This window comes from Oncorhynchus tshawytscha, linkage group LG30 (assembly GCF_018296145.1).
Source record: "Oncorhynchus tshawytscha isolate Ot180627B linkage group LG30, Otsh_v2.0, whole genome shotgun sequence".
NCBI lineage: Eukaryota > Metazoa > Chordata > Actinopteri > Salmoniformes > Salmonidae > Oncorhynchus > Oncorhynchus tshawytscha.
Window position 1 is genome coordinate 5,770,180 of NC_056458.1, and position 23,201 is coordinate 5,793,380.

Below are 23,201 nucleotides of genomic sequence, written 5' to 3' on the forward strand. Positions count from 1 at the left end.
ACATTTACTAACAACAGAGTTGTTTGTCATAAAATATGTTGTCTCAAGCTCTATCGATCTCTTGAGTAATTAGGAAAAAAACTAAAACTCTTACTTTTGTCCTGGTTCTCCCCTACTCATTCCTAACAATGCAGAGAGAAAATCAGAGAATGAATAACACGAGGAATGAATAGAGCATCAGTAGTGATAACTTGGCGTTATACAGTACACGGGTCAATCAGCCATAGTTAGTTAAATCTACTGTCTTTGAAAAAAAGGATAGTGTCATGGAGTCCACATAACACCAGGTGAGGATGACAGATTAAAGGAAAGCTGCCTGCAGGTAAGGGAGAGGACATACGGACATGCCTGGTGCCCAAATTGATGATGTATGTCGCGCAATGAGAGTCGAGTGTGGAGACGAATGGTCAGTCATCCTGATGAGCCCTTCCCAGCTAGCTAGTTTATATGCTGGGCTGGCTAGCTCGCACCAACAACAGCATGGCCCTGGTTAAAACTTGGAAAAGAAAGTTGTGTTCATTTTGAAGGGCGAGGGAGAAGTAACTTGTAGTATTGGTCACCATCTGGATGTCACGGTGACATGCCAATTAGCTGAAGTAACAAGCCGGTGTTAATGACCAGTGCAACGGTGTTGGGAGGATCTTTGCTGACGTGAGTTGCATCCCACCGGGCTATTACATGTCGCAGGCGGTATCTAACGTGGCCAATTTGTTCATTTTCTTTAGAGTAGGATAGCAGCCTGCATGGGAAATATCGTGTAATATTGGTAGTAACCATCTGGATGTCACCGTGATACAGTCTACACTGCTCAATGGGGAGAGTTTGCGCTGCAAGCTGGGAACACAACACAGGGCACGGTGTCCTTCACTCCCGCTTGCCGCAGCAAGGAGAGGAAAGTAGCTAGGATAGTGTCGCCAATATCAGGCCAGAGAGACAGCTAAAGCACATTTATTGTAGGCTAGTGATTTGTACAACTAAGTCATTAACGTCTACATTTCCGTAAAATATAATAATTACTCTGATAGAAACGGAATGATTCTGAACACTCCAAAGAAATTCAAAAAAATGTCTAACAGAAGTTTCTAGCTACAATGACACACTGGCTAGCTGGGAAGGGCTCATCAGGACGACTGACTGAACCAAATCCGTTCGTCTCCCCTCGACTATCGCTGCGCGACATATGTCATCAATTTGATATGTCATCAATTTGGGCACCAGGCGTGTCAGCTAAATTCTGGACCTGATTGTGCCCCCCTCTCTCTCATAACTAACTACAAACAAAAGTATGGCCCTTCTCTTAATTGTGTTTAACAGCTTTCAGGCAAATTTCATGTCAAGAAGATTTAGTATTCTATGAGACGTTGGTTAATAACCAAGATCTGAGAAACAGATTAGGAAACAATGGAATAATCAGCACATTAAAAGAGTAGAGGAATGGAAGCTCCAGCGCCCAGTTTTACAGGGGACAAGGCTGTGAGCGCTCAGCCATGGTGGTGTGACTGCTGCCAGGGGAATCCAGAGGGAGAAACCTAAGTACGGGCCTGGGTGGGTGAGTGACTGGGTGGGTGGGGGTAGCGAAAGACAATACAATACAGTGCCTTGTCTGTGTGACCTGATATTTCTGCGATTTCAAAGGTCTCTGATTGAGTGTCTCTCTGGGGGCCTGGCATTTCAGACACCCTAGTGAAGGCAGACTGAGGGACGCAGGCCCTCTTTCATAGCCCCTAGAGAGGGTTCACACGCTTTAGCTTTGGCTGAAAACCTCCCACTATGATACAGAGGTATAAAAAAAAAATGCTCCCACCAGTCCAGTATTTAATTCATGGTTAAACCTGCCACGTGAGACTGTGTGTGGACCCAAATATCCAAGACCTGACAGGTCTGGGTCCAAATTGTCTCTCAAACCCAGGTCAGGTCCTGTTTGATGGAAATCGGGTCTCGGGTCTATGTAACTACAGTTGATAGACCCGAATGGCCCTGACCACAGCTCTGCATATTTATTTTACGCTAATAAGGTGAATTTATTGAATTATAGAAGGCCTAGCCAACATATAAATACCTATGTGTAAACCAGAAGAGCAACTTGGCTGATTAACATTATTGAACATTATTTCACTCCTGTCCAATCGGGACCTGTTAGGGTCGGGTCTAAGTCTGGTTGTCATCGGGTCCAGGTCTGATTGTTCTCGGGTCCATTCGTGTCAGGTCCCACTTTTAAAAAATGTAAAAAGTAAAGTTCTGGTCTTTTCGGTTCTGGATCTGATTGTCCTCTGGTCTGTTTAGGTCCGGATCCAACTTCTTGGACCGGAGAAGACCTCTAATGTGGTATCTAAAGAGAATGTTGAATCATTCCTTTTGTGCGGGACATAGTTTAAGTGGAGTAGGACTGAGATTGGGGCAGGCATTACCTGCTAACCGTGTGTCAAACTGCAGGGGCGTGTTGCGGCTTGCAGCAGCAACCAGTGAGAGAGCACATTGCTGCGTTTGTGACTCAGAGGACAGCAGCTGCAGTGCAATTCAAATGGCAGAGGGTTTTCCTGCGAGAAATGAGAGAACCACTTGACAAGGGAAACACTGCCGCTAGGAACTAAAGCTGAGAGACGGTGGACGGCCCTGGGCGTGTTCTGTTGGTCCATGTTTACTGTACACTGTGAGGAATAGGGTTACTGTGTAATACTGTACCTCACTATACACCGTGTGAGCGAAATGTTTTGCTTCGGAAACCGTGTTTTCCCACTCCCTTGAGGACATGGGAAAACTAAACGAAGCAATAGTTTCAGGCTGCTGTATGAGACACGTTTGCGAAAGTGAAATGTGAAGAAAACAATTGTTAAGCGCTGCGGCCGCTGTCAAGATGTTCCCAAACCAGCTGTGTGTTGCAGTGGTGTTACCGTGGTGTGCGCAGTGAGGTCCCCAGCTCATTGAGGGCTTTGATTTGGGCTCTCACGCCAAAGGCACATTCGACCACACCAACAGATGTGCCCCTGCATGTATGCTGCCCACATTAGGAAACACTTCCATGTGGCAAGCTATGAGAAGACAAGGTGATACATTCTTTCACAGGCCCTGCAGTCTCCCACCATTCCACCACACACACACACACCTCCAAATGTCCTCTCCATCGAGTCATTTTTACCTGTTGTTGGATCCAATTCGATCTCCTCTTTCTCTTTGCGCTCTCTCTCCTCTTTCCGTGCCCTTTTCCCCCCACTCTTTTTCCCTTTCCTCTCCTTCTTCCTGCCCTCCGACATGCTGTCAGTTGAAAGTGTAAATCCTCTCAGGAAAAAAAAATCACTGACAAAAACAGGTAGTCCTGTGAGGAGCGTGTTACGCTAGACTCTAAGCTTGTCAGAGCGTCTCCCCTCCTATATAGACTTGCACCAATCACCCACAGTAGGGAAACACCTACTCACAGCAAAGCAAAGAGAGAGAGAGAGAGAGAGAGAATGAAAGAGACGACTGAAGAGGGGGAGAGAGAAGTTAGGAGACCGCGCTAAGGAGAGAAAGGGGAGGGTAGTGAGAGAGACCTAAGGGGTGAGCAGGGAGGCATTTCTCATTGCTGTATAGGCAATTAACTGTTCCCTGCCTAGAACTATCCGATAAACACAGCCTCTTCTAGGCCCTCATGCTGGAGCGGAGACCTGAGAGGTCCAATCCCAAATCAACCCCTTCCACTCTCGCCCCTCTGCCCTACACTTGCATGTTCACACGCGTAGGGGCAATCTAGACCCTATGTTAGCCACTTCGACCATGCCAGCAACGCTGTCGGCTTCAGAGCAACTCACATCGGCTTCATAAGGCACCACATTATTGAGTTTGCGCAACAACAACAAAAAAAATATGCAGAGGCGTGCCTAATGATATGCCACGTGCATTTGTTTATGTCTGATTTCGTCATTTGACACGTGTATAAGATGGCATGGGATTTGTTTATTTGAACGTCATGCTTGTTTTATTATTTAAAAGCGGAACATGAATTGCATCATTCAAATCACCGGTGTGTCCCGAACTTGATGGTTTTATTGATCCTCTCGCCACTGTCAGGAAGTCACCCTCGAGTTTCATCAGGAACAAGTGACAACAGAGGGCCCTCGGAGCGAGTTGATAGGGGTCTGGGGGTGGTTTGGGATTCACAGAGACCACAGAGCAGAGGTGATGGCCCATATAGCAGGCCACCTGTAGCCTCCCCCAGCCCCAGCCCCAGATACCTCTAGCTTGGAGCATATCTGGTCTTTATGACTGACCCTTGCACCCCTGGAGAGGGGCCAGTTAACCCCTCCCCCATGCTGACCACCCATTGGGTCTTCCCCCTGTGCATGTTGGTTAGGGGGTCTCTACATGCTCCCCAAACTCACACAATGTGGTTCTGATTTAGGTAATAAACACTGAAACCTAACAAGAGGATATGCATTGAAAACAAAGAAAACTAGAAACGTCACAATGCATGACATATGCATATGCTCCTTACACACAATCATCCATTTCCTCTCCACACCTCTCCCTCTCCCCTTTTCCCTCCTCTCTCTCTCTCTCTCTCTCGCATTCTCTGGCCCCTTTCTGCCTCTCCCTTTCTCCTCCCTGTGTCCTCCTACCCCTGCCGTGCTAGCAAGCCCCAGCATGTCTGTGGTCGCGTCTCTCTCTGCCGGCGCATCGTCATCACCAACCTGAGGAGCGAGCTCTATCTCTCTCTCACAATCACACACACACACATGCACTCTGTCTTACACATCCAGCAACACTGCACAGCAATCATACAGTGTAAATTACTGCTGATATATTGATGTAATTAAATCCAATAGCCTGACAAATAAACGTTTTCTGATCTCAGAAGCTTGAAGAACCACTCACACATGTCTGTCAGAGACAGACAGGTCGAGTGACGAATGAGGTGAGCCCCTCCCCTCATTAAAAAGAGCCACTCGCCCGCCCTCTGTTCATTCTCGAGCAGGCCGAACTTCCGCACACTTTTGCGAGTAAGGGTATGCAGTGAGATATCTCACTCATGAGGAGAACAGGGATTAAAAAAACAGGGATTAAGTTCTCTTTCAATTATTCATTTCAATATCTCACATGAAGTATAGAGCCAACTCCCGTATCGCAGCGTGCAGGCACAAATGGTGAACTGACGGTGCATGTAGCTCATTCACTCGTTTTGTAATAAAGCGGTTTAAATGGAGAGATGTTTCATCTTCATGATTTCCAGTGGCTCAAAAGGCTCCTGTGAAATATGGGACTGTAGGCTTCGGAACTGAACGTACGCGACGTTCAGAGTATATAATACAGGCCAAGATGGTGATTAGATGGACCTTAAAGAGCTTCTCCGGTACCTCTGTATACTTTTTAGTCAGTAGATCTGTTATCTCACTCACGAGCCAAAAGTGGTCCTTGAACATTGCATAGTACGTCACATCCAGTATATGCAGATATGTGCACGGTGCCATTGCTCTCTCTCCCTCTGCTGTGTCCATTGAGCCTTTGGGCCCTCCTTGCAACTTCATAGGATAATGCTGGGTAGGCCTCTCGCCAGCTGTCACTCAATTGCGAGCGGCTGAAGCTCATTGGCTAGAACTCGAATTGCTAGGGGACTGTAATTCTTCTCATAGATTATGTATGTCTGAACTACACATGGAAACATCCAGCCCAAAGCGGGAGGCTCAAAAAAATGCTTTCTTAGTCGCCAGAGAACCGAAGCATGTCTTTAACAGTGGGAAAGCCTTCCCTCAGTCAATAAGGTCCTGTAGAAAACCTCTGATACAGAACATTGGTAAGGAATGATCTGTTTTTGGTCACACCACTTCTCAAAGACACACCACTTGTTTCCATATAGTGAATGTGTAGTGCTCAGTCTCAATGACTCCGAGCGCTAGGCCTGTCACATCCAGATTTAACTTCTCACAGGCCAGGCCCAGAGGGCCATGGTTCCTGAGTGAGGGTGGAAAATCTCTCTGGTCGCTTGGGTCACAGGAGATGCCAGGGCTCGTCATACAGCAGAAAAAAATGATCTCTGCTATCCGGAGCTTGCCTGGTCATCGAGGGGTTACCAAGATGAGGGATGAGCCTTCTTCCCTCACACTGGCTAAAGTGGGGAGTAAAGCTAGCGCAAAGAACAATGGGTAGTGCGCATTTTCTTGTGATGAAAGAGATCTACGGATGCTTGGCTGTTCTTCCAGATCTGTTTCACCACTTAGGGATGGAGTCTCCATTCCTTTTAAAGGGGATTCTCCCTGGATAATAAGTCTGCTCCTACATTTAGTACTCCCGGGACATGCGTTGCGAGTAGGGACAGTATGTGTGCCCTACTCCACTGAATAATCCTGATGGATAGTCTGTAAGCACAGAGACCAAGTGCCACCCTGGTGGTTGATGTAAGCCACCACAGTCGTATTGTCTGTTCTGGTCAAGTCATGACAATTCCAAAGGGAGGGTAGAAAGTGTTTCAGTGAAAGAAACACTGCCAGAAATTTTAGGTCATTTTATGTGAGCAATGCAGCGTTTATTGCATTCCCCTCGTCAACGGCGCCCCAGCCTGTGAGTGGCATGTCTGTTATCACCACCTTCCTCTTGCCACTACCCCTAGGGGTGCCAGAAACAAAGATTGAGGGGCTCGTCCAGTGACGGAGAGCCAAGAGACATGCAGAGGATACCTTTATCTGACCATTGTGGTGATGCCGTGTAGACATACGTTGGGCAGACACCCAGTACTGGAATTTTCTCAACCTCAGTGGGGCAAGAGGTACTACTGAAATGGTGACCGAGCGCCCCCTGTGGAAAGGGAGAGGCACTGTCGAAACGACCCAATGAGTTAATCTAAGAGTGTCGAATGGCGAGAGAGAATCCAGCATTATGCCTATATATTATCTTTTTTCACCCCCTGATTGATATTGAACCCCAGCTTGGAGAGGGGGGGTTACAAGGGAAGCAATGTCTCTTACTGCTTGCTCCCAGGATGGGGAGCTAAGCAGGTAACTGTCTATGTTGGTGGAGACTCTCTCAGTGCCTTGATTCTCAGGGTTGTGAGGGCACAGTGTTACCCAAAGAAAGCCGTACGGGTAGCATCCTTTCTCAGTCTAGGAGTCTCTTTTGACCGTAGCAAGGTGAGGCATAACCGGTTAGTTTAGCCAACGAAACGAGTGAACGTTAAATGTATTACACAAGAGAGTAGGCTGGCAATTCCACCGTAGATGGGAGAGCCAGTAGCAGCCGGCATCCCAGCATCGGCGGGTGCCAGCAACAAGAGTGAGGGGGTTTGAGTACCTGCCTCAATGGCCATAGTACATTGAAATCAGGGAGTCAAGGTTGGGCCGTGGTCAAGCCACTGTTACCCTTCCTACATCCCTAATTAGTGGAATAAGTCCTGTAACCTAGTAGCGCCTGCTGCGAATTCGCCTTGACAGGCATGAGCTAGCTTATTTGGTGCCTCATGGCCAGTGTTGGGGGTAACGCGTTTTGCAGAAACAAGTAATATAACAGTTTGTGTTACTCCAATTGGAACAGTATTACAGTTACTGATCAAAGAAATTAGTTGTTACGTTTGCTATCATTCCCTTCCTATTACGGTTATAGATCAAAATGAATATCTCTGATGATTATTCCCTCTGTTGAAGAAATGTAAAAAAATATATATATATATATTTATATATTTTTAAATCCCCGCCCCAGATTCTAATTGTTTCCGTCTGTCACGTTCTGACCTTAGTTCCTTTGTTTTGTCTTTGTTTTAGTTGGTCAGGGCGTGAGTTGGGTGGGCAGTCTGTGTGTTTTTCTATGTTGGGGTTTTGAGTTTGGCTTAGTATGGTTCTCAATCAGAGGCAGCTGTCAATCGTTATCCCTGATTGAGAATCATACTTAGGTAGCCTGGGTTTCACTTTTGGGTTGTGGGTGTTTGTTTCCGTGTGAGTGTTTGTTGCCACACGGTACTGTTTCGGTTTAGTTCGTTTCACGTTTATTGTTTTGTAGTGTTCAGTTTATGTCTTTAAAATAAACGTTATGGACACTTACCACGCTGCGCATTGGTCCTCATATCCTTCTCGCTACTCCTCCTCAGAAGAGGAGGAAGAATGACGTTACACCGTCCTCTCACCAAGTTCCTGTTTACACACGCACACACTACAACTAACTGCTTTAGTGAGGGAGATGAAACATGTGCTTTCTCAGTGTGCAAGTATTCCCATTACTTTGATTTGGTAGGACCAGTGTTGGGAAAAGCTACTCTGAAAATATAGTTTACCAAGATACCATTTATTTTACAATGGAAGAAGTTCAGCTACACTAAAGCGTCCTTTTAAAAACTATAGTTCACTGAACTAAAGTTACTTTGAAAAAATTGCTCACTGCATCCGAAATACTTTGTGAAAAATAACCGTATGGCGGTCTGAACTGTCATATACTTCAAATTGCACAAACAGATCACTGGGGTCAAATGTTAACAGAATGTGTATTTTAGCCTATTCAACACAACAGCTAGGTTTCAAGTGAGAATTATAGACACGTTTGAAGCCAAAAAAGAAAGGAAATTAGTGCACCCATATTTTATTAGATTTTTGCAAAACAAAGTAGTGTGTAGTTCCAGTAGTTAGATGGACTGCAACATGGCAAAAAGTCATGAACTACTGAAAACCTTATTTAAATATGAATCTAGTTCAACTACTACCAAGCTACTGCAGAATGTACTTAAATTACTAGTTGAATTACATGTAGTTCATTACTCCACAACACTGGGTAATAGCCTAGCTAGTAAGCACAATGTTAGCCGGAGGAAGCTAGCACTTTGTTAGTTTTGCAATAAGCAGTGAAGCTAGGGCAGTTGGTCTAGTCAATGTGTTATGGCGGGGCGTGGGCTGAGTTAATGAGAGAGAGCGCTAATAATTCTACCCTTTCCGGTGGTGAGCTACCCAGGTTCCCTAAGCCATGCAGCTAAGCTAGCCAAGTTTCAGTATCAAGCCGTGTGACGCTAGCTACCACAGGAGACAAAGGGAAGAAAAAACAGGAAAAAAACTAACTTACCCGAAGCAAAAACTATCCTTTCGATAGTCACCCATCACAGAAGATGAGAGCTGAAAAACCTGCGTACGGCGGCTGCGAATAACTGAACAGGAAAACAGATCAAGTCGTGCTGAGGAGAGCTTAGGTTATATATAATAAGGGTTACATGGAGAGAGAAAAATCGGACATATCTGAAATGAAAATGGATGGCCCTCCATTCAGCAAAATATTTTGGATCTAAACCCTCCCTGAACACTTGAAAAACAACTAGTGACCCTCTATATCCAAAACAATAATTAAAACAAAGTGGATAGCAGAGAACATGTCTACCATTTACCCTTACTTCTTGGATAGACCAGAGCCTTAGATATGCAGTTTTAGAAACTGTTCTTCGTCCTGTTATTACATATCAAAACGTGATTTTTTTTTTATAGCACACAGAGCTGCAGGCCAGAAGGTTGTGGGTTCACAGACCACAATGGACAAGGGTAGGGTTGGAAAGATCTCCTTCATAGTAAAAGCATGAATCTAGCATGGTATTTGCAGGTCCGAGGAAAAAATATCCTGTTATAAACATTTCATGCAATTCTACGTAATTCTACGTAAAAAAATGTAATACCACACAAATGACCAGAATTACATGCTAAGCATGGACAGAGAGATAGGCCTATGTGTTCATCTTATCATATTTCTACAATGCCAAATCAGTGTGTCTTGTTTGCAATGAAACTGTCCCTGTTTGCAAATAATCAAATCTGAGGCGTCATTAGGAATCTGAACATGGTACTTTCAAAAGTTAGGCCTACTCTTCCACCCTAGACAGTGAGCGTTTAAGCAACAACAACAACGACAAAATCTTCTAATGTACAGAAAGTTAATAGCTTAAATCAATTGATAGTGACAGAATTAGATTACGTCCCTAGCAAAGTCAGCCTTTGAATGTCAAAGAAACAAAACAATGATATCCCATATGCATCGGAGTCACGTCTTTCCTGGGTATTTTACAGCTTGTTTCTAGCATAAAGCATCATGGACCAAAGCGCTGTTATAGATCGATTTATATTATGGGATCCATTATATTTATCTCCAACATCTTAAGCTAACAAGGGGTAGGCCTGTGCTTTTTTGACATTTTCTTGAAGAAGAGGTAGGTCTATGGCAGACCCTCTCATAACCCCTCAATTGGAGTCTTGGTTTTTAACTTAACAGACCTTCATTGGCCTGGTGGAAGGCTATTTAAAAAGAGTGCATGGCGGATTGTTGAATTTACAGACAAATTTGCCTACTTTCAGCACCATGAGCTGTTCATTTCCGATTGATTTCAAGTTTCAGCACCACAATGTAAATTCCTCAAATCTGGCTTATTGTGAGGTCGGTAATTCTGATAAATACATAATGGGCATGGAAACATATTGTTTTGAATAAAAAATCTATGATAGTAGTAGCAAGCTGTCAAAGCAGAGCAGACCGGGCTCAGGGTTGGAATATCGATTGTGGTGTGTAATGCAGCCTAGTTGTATTTACACCATCCCAGCTATCTTAGAAATATAACTTTGCTCTGGGCTTTTCCGAGCATACACTTCATAGCCTATAGCGGGTAGATCATTTGATTGACACCACACTAAATAGCCTATAGGTGCAATTGATATTGCGTGCCCAGCGGAGAATCAGAGGTGACGGGCGGCATCGTGCACACACCGATATATAGCCTGATAAGCAACTAATTTTTAAAAAACTATTGAAATGTCATCAATGACAAATTACGTGACCCTCCCCTGGACTAGATTTAAAAAAAATACTAGACCCTCCCCTTGACTGAAATTAAAAAAGCATGAAAAAACCTCCCCCATTTTCCTCCAGGTAACCATTCTGTAAATTTCGATCTGTCCCTTAGAGTAGTACTTTTCGTGAAGAACATAGGTGAGAATGATCAGATGGTGGGTGAGTGGCTCCTTATAATGAGGGGAGGGGATCACCTCATTCGCCACTGGTCCTGTCTCTCTCCGATAGACGTGTGATTGGTTCTTCAAGCTTCTAACGAACGCAAGCTATCGAAACAAATAATCGAAAGCGAACCACCCATTACTAAGCGAGGTTTTACATTGATGAGATTGGAAGGAGATTCTCGAGAGACATCGAAAAAAAAATTTAGAGAATAGACCGTTTTACTATAATGAAAACTCGCAAACTTGTCTCGAACGTTAACTCTGGAGGTCGCTCAAGACACTCGCCCAGCAGTTGCCCCCGTTCCACCTGGTCTGTGGAAGTATTGTACATTGACAACGTTAGGGCTACCCTGTAACCAACAGACTAGAACATCCAATGAAACTGGCCTAAGTTAAACTCAGCATGACTCATCTTCTGGTTTGGCATCAGGCCCCTCACGGGGGGGGGGGCGTTCGTCATGTCCCAACAAGTCAGCCCGCTCACCGCAAATCTCAACCCAGGGAACTTCAAACACCAAATAGAGCCCAGGTGCCCAATGCCAACTTGGTCCAGTCCCTCTCTCTCTCTCTCTCTCTCTCTCTCTCTCTCTTTACCCCACACTTAACATCGCTCCCTCTGTTTACATCTCCCTCTCCTCCTCCTCTCTTACAGTTTCTACATGGTGATCTAATCTGTCAGCGGGGATGACAGAGCAAGCAGGACTTGAAGGGCTTCGGTGTGTCACGAATCAACCCCTTCCCTCTTCCTCCTCACCCCCTCTCCCCTCCTACTCCCCCCCATCTCTCCTCCCCCTTCCTCCCACTCTGTTGAGCAAGATGAGACTCGTTACCGTGCCTCTGCTGTCCTCTCTGGCACTAGTGTCTGTGTGTATGTGTATCTGTATCTGTGTGTGTGCCTCACAGAGTGTCAGTGTATAATGTAACAATACTAATGTAACAGTAATGCAGGTACATTAGAAGGAAGTACCTGATAATAAAATGACTCAGGCAAGAGGGTGGGTTTAATTAAACAATCTGTGTTGTAAGTGCAGTGTGTTCTTTGTGAAGGACATGTCTCAGCCATCTTTACAAAAATAGAAGGAAAACAAATATGCTACAGGACTAAAAATGTCACTGTTTTCCTCCCCACTGTGTTTCTGCCATGACATGAAAATCCTGTGTTGTGAAATTGAAGGAGAGGAAGAATAACATGTGTGTACATTGATGAGCTCTGTGCACATGGCCCCCAACCTTTTCCTCTCTGCTCCTCATTAACTCTTGTTTTCAGGCAGGGCCACCACCAAGAAAATGGATGGAAGATTAAATAAGGGATAAGAGCAGTCCATCCTGCCTAAAATGGCTGCACTTATCCATGTGTGTGGGCATGTGCCTGGGAGTGTGTACTAGCCTGGGGATGTTGTGGGTGTACCAACCTCACTTTGAGGGCGCCTACTCTTCATCCTGTTTACAAACAAGAAAACGCGGCTATGTTTGACAGTGGAGGCTGGTGGGAGGAGCTATAGGAGGACAGCTCATTGTAATGGCAAAGATGTCAAAGATGTGGTTTCCATATGTTTGTGTTTAATACAGTTCCATTGATTCCATTCCAGCCAATACCATGAACCCATCCTCCTATAGCTCCTCCCACCAGCCACCACTGATGTATGATCACATTCACACGCGCGCACACACACAGCTGCAGACTACTATGGAGAGACCTGCAGTATTAAATCTTTATCTGAGACTCTACAGACACAGATACAAACACAGGAGGCAGATGGTTACAGTCCAAGATGTTTAATAACAATCCAAAAAGGGGTAGGCAAGAGAATGGTCGTGGACAGGCAAAAGGTCAAAACCTGTTCAGAGTTCCAGAGGTACCAGATGGCAGGCAGGCTCGAGGTCAGGGCAGGCAGAATGGTCAGGCAGGCGGGGATGGAGTCCAGAAAAACAGGCAAAGGTCAAAATCGGGAGGACTAGTAAAAGAGAATAGAAAAGCAAGCGCACGGGACACCATGCTGGTTGACTTGAACATACAAGACAAACTGGCACAGAGAGACAGAAAAAATACACTAGAGAAAATAAGCGACACCTGGAGGGGGTGGATACAATCACAAGGACAGGTGAAACAGATCAGGGCGGGACAAATCAGTTCATGTCAGTCCAGCTCACAAAGACAGTGACCCAGTCACTGACTGATCCTGGATCTACTAAGTAGAAAGGAAAGAAAGACAGATACTATACGCAGCTAGGTTTCTCTGTCTTGCACACACACACTAGCCTTTTGGGAACCTAAGTGAGATTTTGATCCATTAAGCCTGGCTTGCAGTCGGCCTTCCAATTCATCGCCCAAAAGTGTTTGATGGGGTTGAGGTCAGGGCTCTGTGCAGGCCAGTCACCTTCTTCCACACCGATCTCAGCAAACCATTTCTGTATGGATCACGCTTTGTGCACGGGGGCATTGTCATGATGAAACAGGAAAGGGCCTTCCCAAAACTGTTGCCACAATGTTGGAAGCACAGAATCATCTATAATGTCATTATATGCTGTAGCGTTAAGATTTCTCTTCACTGGGGCCTAGCCTGAACCGTGAAAAACAACCCCAGACCATTGTTCCTCCTCCACCAAACTTTACAGTTGGCACTATGCATTCGGGCAGGTAGCGTTCTCCTGGCATCCGCCAAACTCAGATTTGTCCGTCAGACTGCCAGATGGTGAAGCATGATTCATCACTCCAGAGAACACGTTTCCACTGCTCCAGACTCTAATGGCGGCAAGCTTTACACTACTCCTGCCGACGCTTGGCATTGCGCTTGGTGATCTTAGGCTTGTGTGCCGCTGCTCTGTCATGGAAACCCATTTCATGAAGCTCCCGACGAACAGTTCTTGTGCTGACGTTGCTTCCAGAGGCAGTTTAGAACTTGGGAGTGAGTGTTGCAACCAAAGACAGATGATTATTACGCACTATATGCTTCAGCACTCGGCAGTCACGTTCTGTGTGGCTTACCACTACTTGGTTCGGGTCCCCGCTTTGACTTGGTGGGAGATCTGTCGACGTGCCCTTGGGCACCCTGGTTGCTCCTGTGGGTTGCTCTGGGAATCTGTTAGATTTTAATGTAATTTAAATGTTGAGCCGTTGTTTCTCCTAGACGTTTCCACTTCACAATAACAGCACTTACAGTTGACCAGCAGCTCTGGCAGGGCAGAAATTTGACAAACGGACTTGTTGGAAAGGTGGCATCCTATGATGGTGCCACATTGAAAGTCACTTCAATAGGACCATTCTGTTGCCAATGTCTGTCTATGGAGATCGCATGGCTGTGTGCTCTATATTTTATACACCTGTCAGCAACAGGTGTGGCTGAAATAGCCGAATCCACTAATTTGAAGGGGTGTCCACATACTTTTGTATATATAGTGTATGTGATGGGATGTATAGACATTATGAACAGTATGTGGATAGAATATATTGTCTATCTGAAGAATACGTATGATATAATAGTATATCTACAGCAATAGGATAGGATTGAATAGAATGGCCTTGACTAGAGTACAGTGTATACATATGAAATAAGTAAACAGTATGTAAACATTATTAAAGTGACCAGTGTTCCATGTCTATGTACATAGGACAGCAGCTTCTAAGGTGAAGGGTTGAGTAACTGAGTGGTAGCCAGCTAGTGACCATGACTTAAGTTCAGAGCAGGGTACTGGGTGGAGGCCGGGTAGTAATGCCTATTTAACAGTCTGATAACCATGAGATAGAAGCTGTTTTTCAGTCTCTCGATCCCAGCTTTGATGCACCTGTTTTGACCTTTCCTTCTGGATGATGGCTCGGGCTGAGGTCCTTGATGATCTTCTTGGCCTTCCTGTGACACCAGGCACTGTAGATGTCCTGGAGGGCAGGCAGTGTGCCTCCGTTGATGCGTTGGGCAGTTGCTGTACCAGCCCGACAGGATGCTCTCACAAACTTTTACAGATGCACAATTGAGAGTCTTGGGGGCCAAGCCACATTTCTTCAGCCTCCTGAGGTTGAAGAGGCGCTGTTATGCCTGTGTGGGTGGACCATTTCAGATTGCCAGTGATGTGTATGCTGAATAACTTTAAGCTATTCAATTTCTCCACTTCGGCCGTGTCGATGTGAATAGGGGCGTGCTCCCTCTGCTGTCTTCTGAAGTCCATGATCAGCTCCTTTATTTTGTTGACGTTGAGGGAGAGGTTATTTTCCTGGCACCACTCTGCCAGGGCCCTCACCTCTCTGTAGGCTGTCTCGTCATTGTTGGTAATCAGGCCTACCACTTTTATGTCGTCTGAAAATTTGTTGATCGAGTTGGAGGCTGTACTCCCTGTCCATGCAGTCATAGGTGAACAGGGAGTACAGGAGGGAGCTTAGCACGTACCCTTGTTGGGCCCCTGTTTTGAGGACAAGTGTAGTGGAGGTGTTGTTGCCTACCGTCAGCACCTGGTGGCAGCCTGTCAGGAAGTCCAGGACCCGGTTGCACAGGGCGGGGTTCAGACCCAGGGCCCCAAGCTTCATGATGAGCTTGGAGGGTACCATGGTGTTAAAGGCTGAGCTGTAGTCAATGAACAGCATTCTTACATAGGTATTCCTCTTGTCCAGGTGGGATAGGGCAGTGCGATGGCGATTGGATCATCCGTGGATATATTGGGGCTATATGCAAATTGCAGTGGGTCTAGGGTATCAGGTAAGGTGAAGGTGATATGATCCTTAACTAGCCTCTCCAATTACTTCATGATGACAGAAGTTATTGATACGGGGCAATAGTCATTTAGTTAATTTACCTTAGGTAAAGGGAGGGAGAGATCGAATATGTCCATAACATTCTGATTGGTCAGACCAGCATTGAATAGACCTTAGCACGAGTACTCCCTGTTTGAGTTTCTGCCTATAGGAAGGGAGGAGCAGAATGGAGTCGTGATCTGATTTGCCAAAGTGAGTAACAATGGTCAAGAGTTTTTGAACTGCCACTACTACAGGCAATGTGTTGACAGAACTTCGGTAGTTTTTTCCCCCTTTTTTCAAGTCCCCAGCTACAATAAATGCAGCCTCAGTTTCCAGTTTGCACAAAGCCCAGTGTAGTTCCTTGAGAGCCGTCATGGTATCGGCTTGAGGGGAAATATACAAGGTTGTGACGATGACAAAAGAGAATTCTCTCCGGATGTAATGCGGTCGATATTTGATTGTGAGGTATTCTAGGTCGGGTGAACAAAATAACTTGAGTTCCTGTACGTTACCACAATGAGTCGTTAATCATGTAAACTGAGGCTGCATTTATACCTCTGCCTTTCTTCTTCCTGGAGGGTTCTTTATTCCTATCTGCGCGATGTACTGAGAATCAAGCTGGGTGTATGGACGGGGACAGTATATCTGTAGAGAGATATGATTCCGTGTAACAGAATGTTACAGTCCCTGATGTTTCTCTGGAAGGAGATCCTCGCCCTGAGCTTGTCTACTTTATTGTCCAGGGACTGAACATTAGTGAGTAATATACTCGGAAGCGGTAGACAAAAAGTCAACTCCAAATAGCTCTCCTCTCCTGGTGGCGTCTTTAAAAAAAAATCTAAAGATTGCGTCTTAGATAAGTTCAATCACCTTGGTGGGGTACGAACAAAAGATCCAATTCAGGAAAGTCGTATTTCTGGTCGAAATGCTGGTGAGTTACCGCCGCCGTGAAATCTGAAAGTTATTTCTGGCTGTATGTAATGATGCAAGAAATGTTCTGAGCTGATAACGTGAGAAATAACACACACACACACACAAAAATACTGCAAAGTTGCTTAAGGAGCCAGAAACAGAGTGGCCGTGTCTATCGGCGTCATCTTACTAATCTGGGGCGGCAGGGTAGCCTAGTGGTTAGAGCTTTGGACTAGTAACCGAAAGGTTGCAAGTTTGAATCCCTGAGCTGACAAGGTACAAATCTGTCGTTCTGCCCCTGAACAGGCAGTTAACCCACTGTTCCTAGGCCGTCATTGAAAATAAGAATTTCTTCTTAACTGACTTGCCTAGTAAAATAAAGTTTAAAAAAATCTAAAGATTGTTAGCTGACATGGCTAATTGAGTGACTGTCAGTGACTGACATAAGAGAAACATTGCCGATGCACAACCAAGTTTGGGGGCCAGCTAGAGCTCTAATGTTGTTTATGCCTGGAACCGGCCCTGCAGCAGGGACACACACAGGCACTATAATAATTATGATAAGTGTACCATATTACGCATTTGATCGCTAAAAAAAAAATACCACTTTTACATTACTGTGTAGTTTACCAATAATGGTCTGATGGTGAAGTGGACATACTTGGTATTCATATCCAGAAAGAAGGAAAAGATCTCACCAAAATATATTTTAATAGAAAATTTGCAAAAATAGATAAGATCTTGCTTCCATGGAAAGGTAAATCCATGTCTATTTCTGTAACAAACACCCTGATTAATTGCCTACACCGAACTTGTTTTTTAAAAGTATATAAGCAAAAGATATTCACTTTATTTGGAATGGAAAGCCAGACAAAATTAAACGGGCCTATTTATATAACGAATATGAATTCGGAGGGCTGAAATTAATAGATATTAAAGCATTGAACCTCTCAATAAAGTCTTCAGTCATACAGAATGTGTACTTAAATCCAAACTGGTTTTTACAGCAGGTTAGTAATGGCTCACCCCATGTTCAAAAATGGCCTTTTTCCCTTTATTCAGATTAAAACTTCTCACTTTCGGTTATTTGAAAATGAAAAAATCTCCGGAATATCGCTATCTTTAAAATAAACTATGGAAAGCTGGTAGCAATTTCAGTTTAATCCACCAGAAAACACAAATATTACAACACATATTATGGTTCAAATGTAATTTAAAACATAATTTTTTTTTTTTTTAAATGTCATATTTGCTAATAATATCATAAATACGACTGGTGGAGTTAGGTTTACAAAAATACAGTGCATTCAGAAAGTTTTCAGACCCCTTTACTTTTTCCACATTTTGTTACGTTACAGCCTAATTCTAAAGTTGATTAAATATTTTTTTTCCCTCTGTCAATATACACACAATACCCCATAATGACAAATCAAAAACAGGTTTTTAGAAATGTGTGCAAATGTATAAAAATTGTAAACTGAAATATCACATTGACTTAAGTATTCAGACCCTTTACTCAGTACTTTGTTGAAGCACCTTTGGCAGCAATTTCAGCCTGGAGTCTTCTTGGGTATGACACTACAAGCTTGGAACACCTGTATTTGGGGAGTTTCTCCCATTCTTCTCTGCAGATCCTCTCAAGCTCTGTCAGGTTGGATGGGGAGCGTCGCTGCACTGCTATTTTCTCTCCAGAGATGTTCAATTGGGTTCAAGTTCTGAGTCCGGCTGGGACACTCAAGGACATTCAGAGACTTGTCCCGAAGCCACTCCTGCATTGTCTTGGCTGTGAGCTTGGGGTCGTTGTCCTGTTGGAAGGTTAACCTTCGCCCAGTATGAGGTACTGAGTGCCCTGGAGCAGGTTTTAATCAAGGATCTTTCTGTACACTGTTCCGTTCATCTTTCCGTCGATCCTGACTAGTCTCCCAGTCCCTGCCGCTGAAAAACGTCCCCACAGCATGATGATGCCACCACCATGCTTCACCTTAGGGATGGTGCCAGGTTTCCTCCAGACGTGATGCTTGGCATTCAGGCTAAAGAGTTCAATCTTGGTTTCATCAGATCAAAGAATCTTGTTTCTCATAGTCTGAGAGTCTTTAGGTGCCTTCTGGCAAACTACAAGCGGACTGTCATGTGGCTTTTACTGAGGAGTGGTTTCCGTCTGGCCACTCTACCATAATGGCCTGATTGGTGGAGTGCTGCAGAGATGGTTCTCCCATCTCCACAGAGGAACTCTGGAGATCTGTCAGAGTGACCATCCGATTCTTGGTCACCTACCTCACCAAGGCCCTTCTCCCCTGATTGATCAGTTTGGCCGGGCAGTCAGATCTAGGAAGAGTCTTTTTCCATTTAAGAATGATGGAGGCCACTGTGTTTTTGGGGACCTTCAAGGCTGGAGAAATGTTTTGGTACCCTTTCCCAGATCCATGCCTCGACACAATCCTGTCTCGAAGCTCTACGGACAATTCCTTCGACCTCATGGCTTGGTTTTTGTTCTGACATGCACTGTCAACTGTAAGACCTGATATAGACAGGTGCGTGCCTTTCCAAATCATGTCCAATCAATTGAATTTACCACAGGTGGACTCCAAGTTGTAGAAACATCTCAAGGATGACAGGTGGACTCCAAGTTGTAGAAACATCTCAAGGATGATCAATGGAAACAGGATGCACCTGAGCTCAATTTTCGAGTCTCCTAGTAAAGGGTCTGAATACTTATGTAAATAAGACATTTGTGTTTTTTATTTTTTATAAATGTGCAAAAATTTCATTTTGGGGATACAACTACAAATGTGGGATACATATTTTGCTGCAACGAGACAGAACCATTAGATGTGTTGTTTTGGTACTGCCCATTATGTAGGTTGTTTTTGGTCGCAGGTTCAGAAATGGCTGAAGAATTGTAACATTTACCTGGAGCTAACTCTGCAAACAGCACTGCTGGTTGACTTGAAAAGACACAGTCCATTGATCAGTAATATAATAATACTTTTTGTAAAAATATGCATCTTTTATTTACAATCTGTAGAAACTATGAGAATAGAAAGGTTCAGAACCTGGTTTTCAAATGAAGATGGGAAGGGCTGAGGGTAGCTGAAGGTTGGGCCTAAAAACAAATTTAAAAAAATAACTCATGTAAATATACAGTGTCCGTAAAATGTATATAGTATGTATAAGCTGGAAGTACAAGCCTAAATATAGTTGTCAATTATTTTACCCCAATTAGGGGAGGGGTGGTAGGATTAAGGGTACATTAATAAAGAAGGAAAAATATATATTTGAAATATATATATGGGTGATTGGAAATAATGCAGACAATTATATTAATAGAACCCACAATCTATCTGCAATATTAAAACTGATCCACCCCCTAAACATGAAAAAAACACAGGCACACACAGAATACTCTGACCCTCTTTTCTACTCCATTAGGAAGCATCTGTTGTTTCTCAACCGTCAAGCCTCGGGGCAGTCCTGGGATCAGGCTCTGGTGGTGGGGCCGAGAGAGGGGGGTGGGGGGGTAAATAGAAATAAATAGAAATAATTTGGCTTGAACCCCAAAAAGTTTTGGCTTGGATTCCCTGGATGTCCTGCTCATAAACCCTGCACAGACCCCAACCATCTCTGACGGCATCCTGGGCCAACATCCAGCCCCAACACCCATCCCCACAGCCCCTCCTGCAGCCTGCTCTCAGATCAGACCAGATAGCTGTCTTGTATGATGAAGCTGCGGAGCACCCCTCCATTCAGAGCCCCTCTTTCCTATACCTGCACATCGTCACACAGACAGCACGCCGCTCATCAGCACCTTGTACCCTTTCACAAGCACCAGGGTTTACCTTTCAAGACGTAATGGTTTAAAAACACCCCTCACATTGTTTACATCTGTCTGCTTTTCTGCAAGCAAAGTGTGTGGGGGTTGTGGGGGGTGCAGAATGGGGACGAGTCCCTGCTTTTTAACACTTGTCTGTTGACTTGAATTTGAGAGGGGAAGCAAAGGGCAGCAGTGGGGAGAGAACACCGCAAAGAGAGGTAGGGGGTGGGAAGAATGTAAAAAGATAGAGCGGGAGTATGTCAAGGATCAAGTAAAGCAGTGTAAGACACAGGGTTGACAAGCAAACAGTCTCGTTATCAGACAAAACAGTCTTAGCTGCTGCTTAGCCACCTTGGAACATTATATTTATCTACTTGCTGAGATGAGCACACACTGAGACATGGTCTTGTTGAACCACCGAACTACACAGGCAGGTAACTATGTAATTACCATTCTACAACCTGGATCAGCCTTTTGAAATTCAGGCCTTAGACTGACACGGGACATATATCTCTACGTCCCTGACAGTCTGGGGAATGCGGATGGTGTCCCTGTATCTGTGCAGCTGTGACTGACACAGTGAGTTTGAATGAGGTGGGGAGAGGTAGCCTGGTCTCATAGGCTAGACATAACATAGTAAATGTAAATCCGGGACGCTCAAGTTAATATGATATGTTATGTTTGGTATGGTTACATAAGACACATGGTTACTTTAAACGTTTACTGCAGTGGGCTAAATCAGGGTCACACAGAGTGATTATTGGTAGTCGTGAGAGTCTCACCTTTGCACAGAGGGGTCATATTAATGTGTAGCACAAACTCTTCGGACGCTCCAGACAGAAGTTGGCAGATCCGCGGTACCGAGTCGTAGAGCAAAATGGAACACCATCATGAGAGTCTCATCTTTCCATAGAGGGGTCATAATAGTTTTTATGGCCAAACCATTCGGATTTTACCGACGATTTTGTGAGAAGTCGGATTTTCGGGATGTCTTATGGTCTGACAAACTTTTCACCGCAGATGCGGAAGGGTGACATGGGCGGATGTGGTGGATTGAGATGCATCCAGTGCACAAAAAACCCCAGATCTCTCTAGTTTAAATTGACAGATATTTATACGAAACGTAACATATCATGCTAAATGGATTGTTGCGGATTTACATCCAGAATAATACGAAATGCTCTGAGACCAGGTTGAAAAAGAAGAGCTGCTGTCTGTCAGAATGCTGGCAAAGCAGCCCTGCAGGGGAGACACACACACACAACACAAATCAATGTGACTGACATCTGGAGGCCTCAGGAAAGGAAAGGGCTATTTCTCCCAAGGTCAGTTTCACCAAGGTCACCTCAGATTCTGAGCTGCTGAGCAACAGCTGACATGAGAGAGACGGAAAGACAACCCAGACCAAATTGACTCCTTCATTTATTATGCTGCAAACTGGTGAATGGATTCCAATCTAGCATGGCCATTTAGTGAGTGGAGCAAAAAGTGTGCTTTAGGAGAGAGGTAAAGAGTGAGTGAGAGAGTGGGAGAGCAAGAGAGACAGAAAGAGAGAGCGAGAGAGATGAGCAAAGAGGGAGTGAGAAAGAGAGAAGGAACGTGAGAGAGAAAGAGCAAGCGAGCTAGAGAAGGAGAGATTATTTAAGTGTTTAATTAGGAAACGTTCCTGGGTGAATTCGGCTCTTTGACGTTTCCGCAGCACACAGCTGTCACCATGGAAACCACACTCAGAGAGGCTAGAGAGAAGGAAGGGAGCGAGTGTGGGAGAAACCAGCAGAATGGAGAGCGGAGAGAGAATGTGTATGAGAGAGATACAGGGACAGGGAAGGAGAGAGGAAGGGAAAGAGAGAGAGAACTATAGGGCGGTTGTAGTCTGACAACTGCACCACTTCATAACACAGCTGTTCATGAAGGAGAGGGGGAGCCTTGGCTGGGCTGTGCTGTGCTGAGCCTGCTGGGAAACACTGCAGCAGCACCATCTCTGAGTGGGGGAGAGGAGAGAACACCAGCACTGGGCATGCTCCACTTTCAAGGCCAGCAAGAAAATGAGATTTCAGCTCTTTAGTCTCTTGGCTCACTCGGCTCTCTGCCTCCATCTCATCTTCCATCTGTCAGTTCAGTCTTTATAACTACATCATACCACTAGCCCTCTCCATCTCCTGGAAATGGCTCTATAATAAATGAAAATGGACTGATTTATCTATTAATTGATTGATCTAATGGTGGATTGATTGATGAAGACATGTCTCCCTCTTATGGCCCAGCGGCTGACTCGTCTAGTGACAGAGACTGGGCTGTAAGAGAAGAGATGGGCATAGCAACACTGCAGCCAATAGGGCGTGCTACTGCAATAACAGGGCAACAGAGCATCCACACACAAACACACACAGAGACACAGATTCTTGCGCAGCTAACCTTGTTCGGACATACAATTCATCCCATTCAAAATCCTATTTTCCTTAACAACTAAACCGTACCCTTACCCTAACCTTAACCTAAAAGCCTAACCCTATCTCCTAACCCTAAAACTAACCCTTAAACTAACCCTAACCCAAAATCTAATTCTAACCCTAACAGTAATTCTAACCTTAACCCTAAACCCCCTAGAAATAGCATTTGACCTTGTGGGGACTAACAAAATGTCCCCAGTTGGTCAAATGTTTGTTTGTTTACTATTTTCTTGGTGACAGGGTGCTACACCTTACTGTAACTAGTGATAAGACACAGATGACATCACTGGCTAGAGGTTTACGCCCCAGCCTCGCCTACCCATCTGCCTCTGGGGGTTTGATGGTCCGCCGGCCCAAGCCACACCTACCCTGTTAGG

The 23,201-nt window shown here is 44.8% G+C and overlaps 1 protein-coding gene across 3 annotated transcripts in view; it reads right to left on the minus strand.

Annotated features, from left to right (window-relative positions):
* Positions 1-23,201, minus strand: part of LOC112228970 (neuregulin 2a) — a 105,317-nt gene that overhangs the window by 59,232 nt on the left and 22,884 nt on the right. Inside the window, exon 1 of one of the 3 annotated variants that reach the window (XM_024394792.2) lies at positions 3,137-3,422. The exons of the other annotated variants lie outside the window; for them this stretch is intronic. Coding sequence (XP_024250560.1) covers positions 3,137-3,251 — 115 coding nt within the window. The 5' untranslated portion in view covers positions 3,252-3,422. Of the gene's footprint in view, positions 1-3,136; positions 3,423-23,201 lie in introns of those variants that run through there. 3 annotated transcript variants of the gene reach the window in all.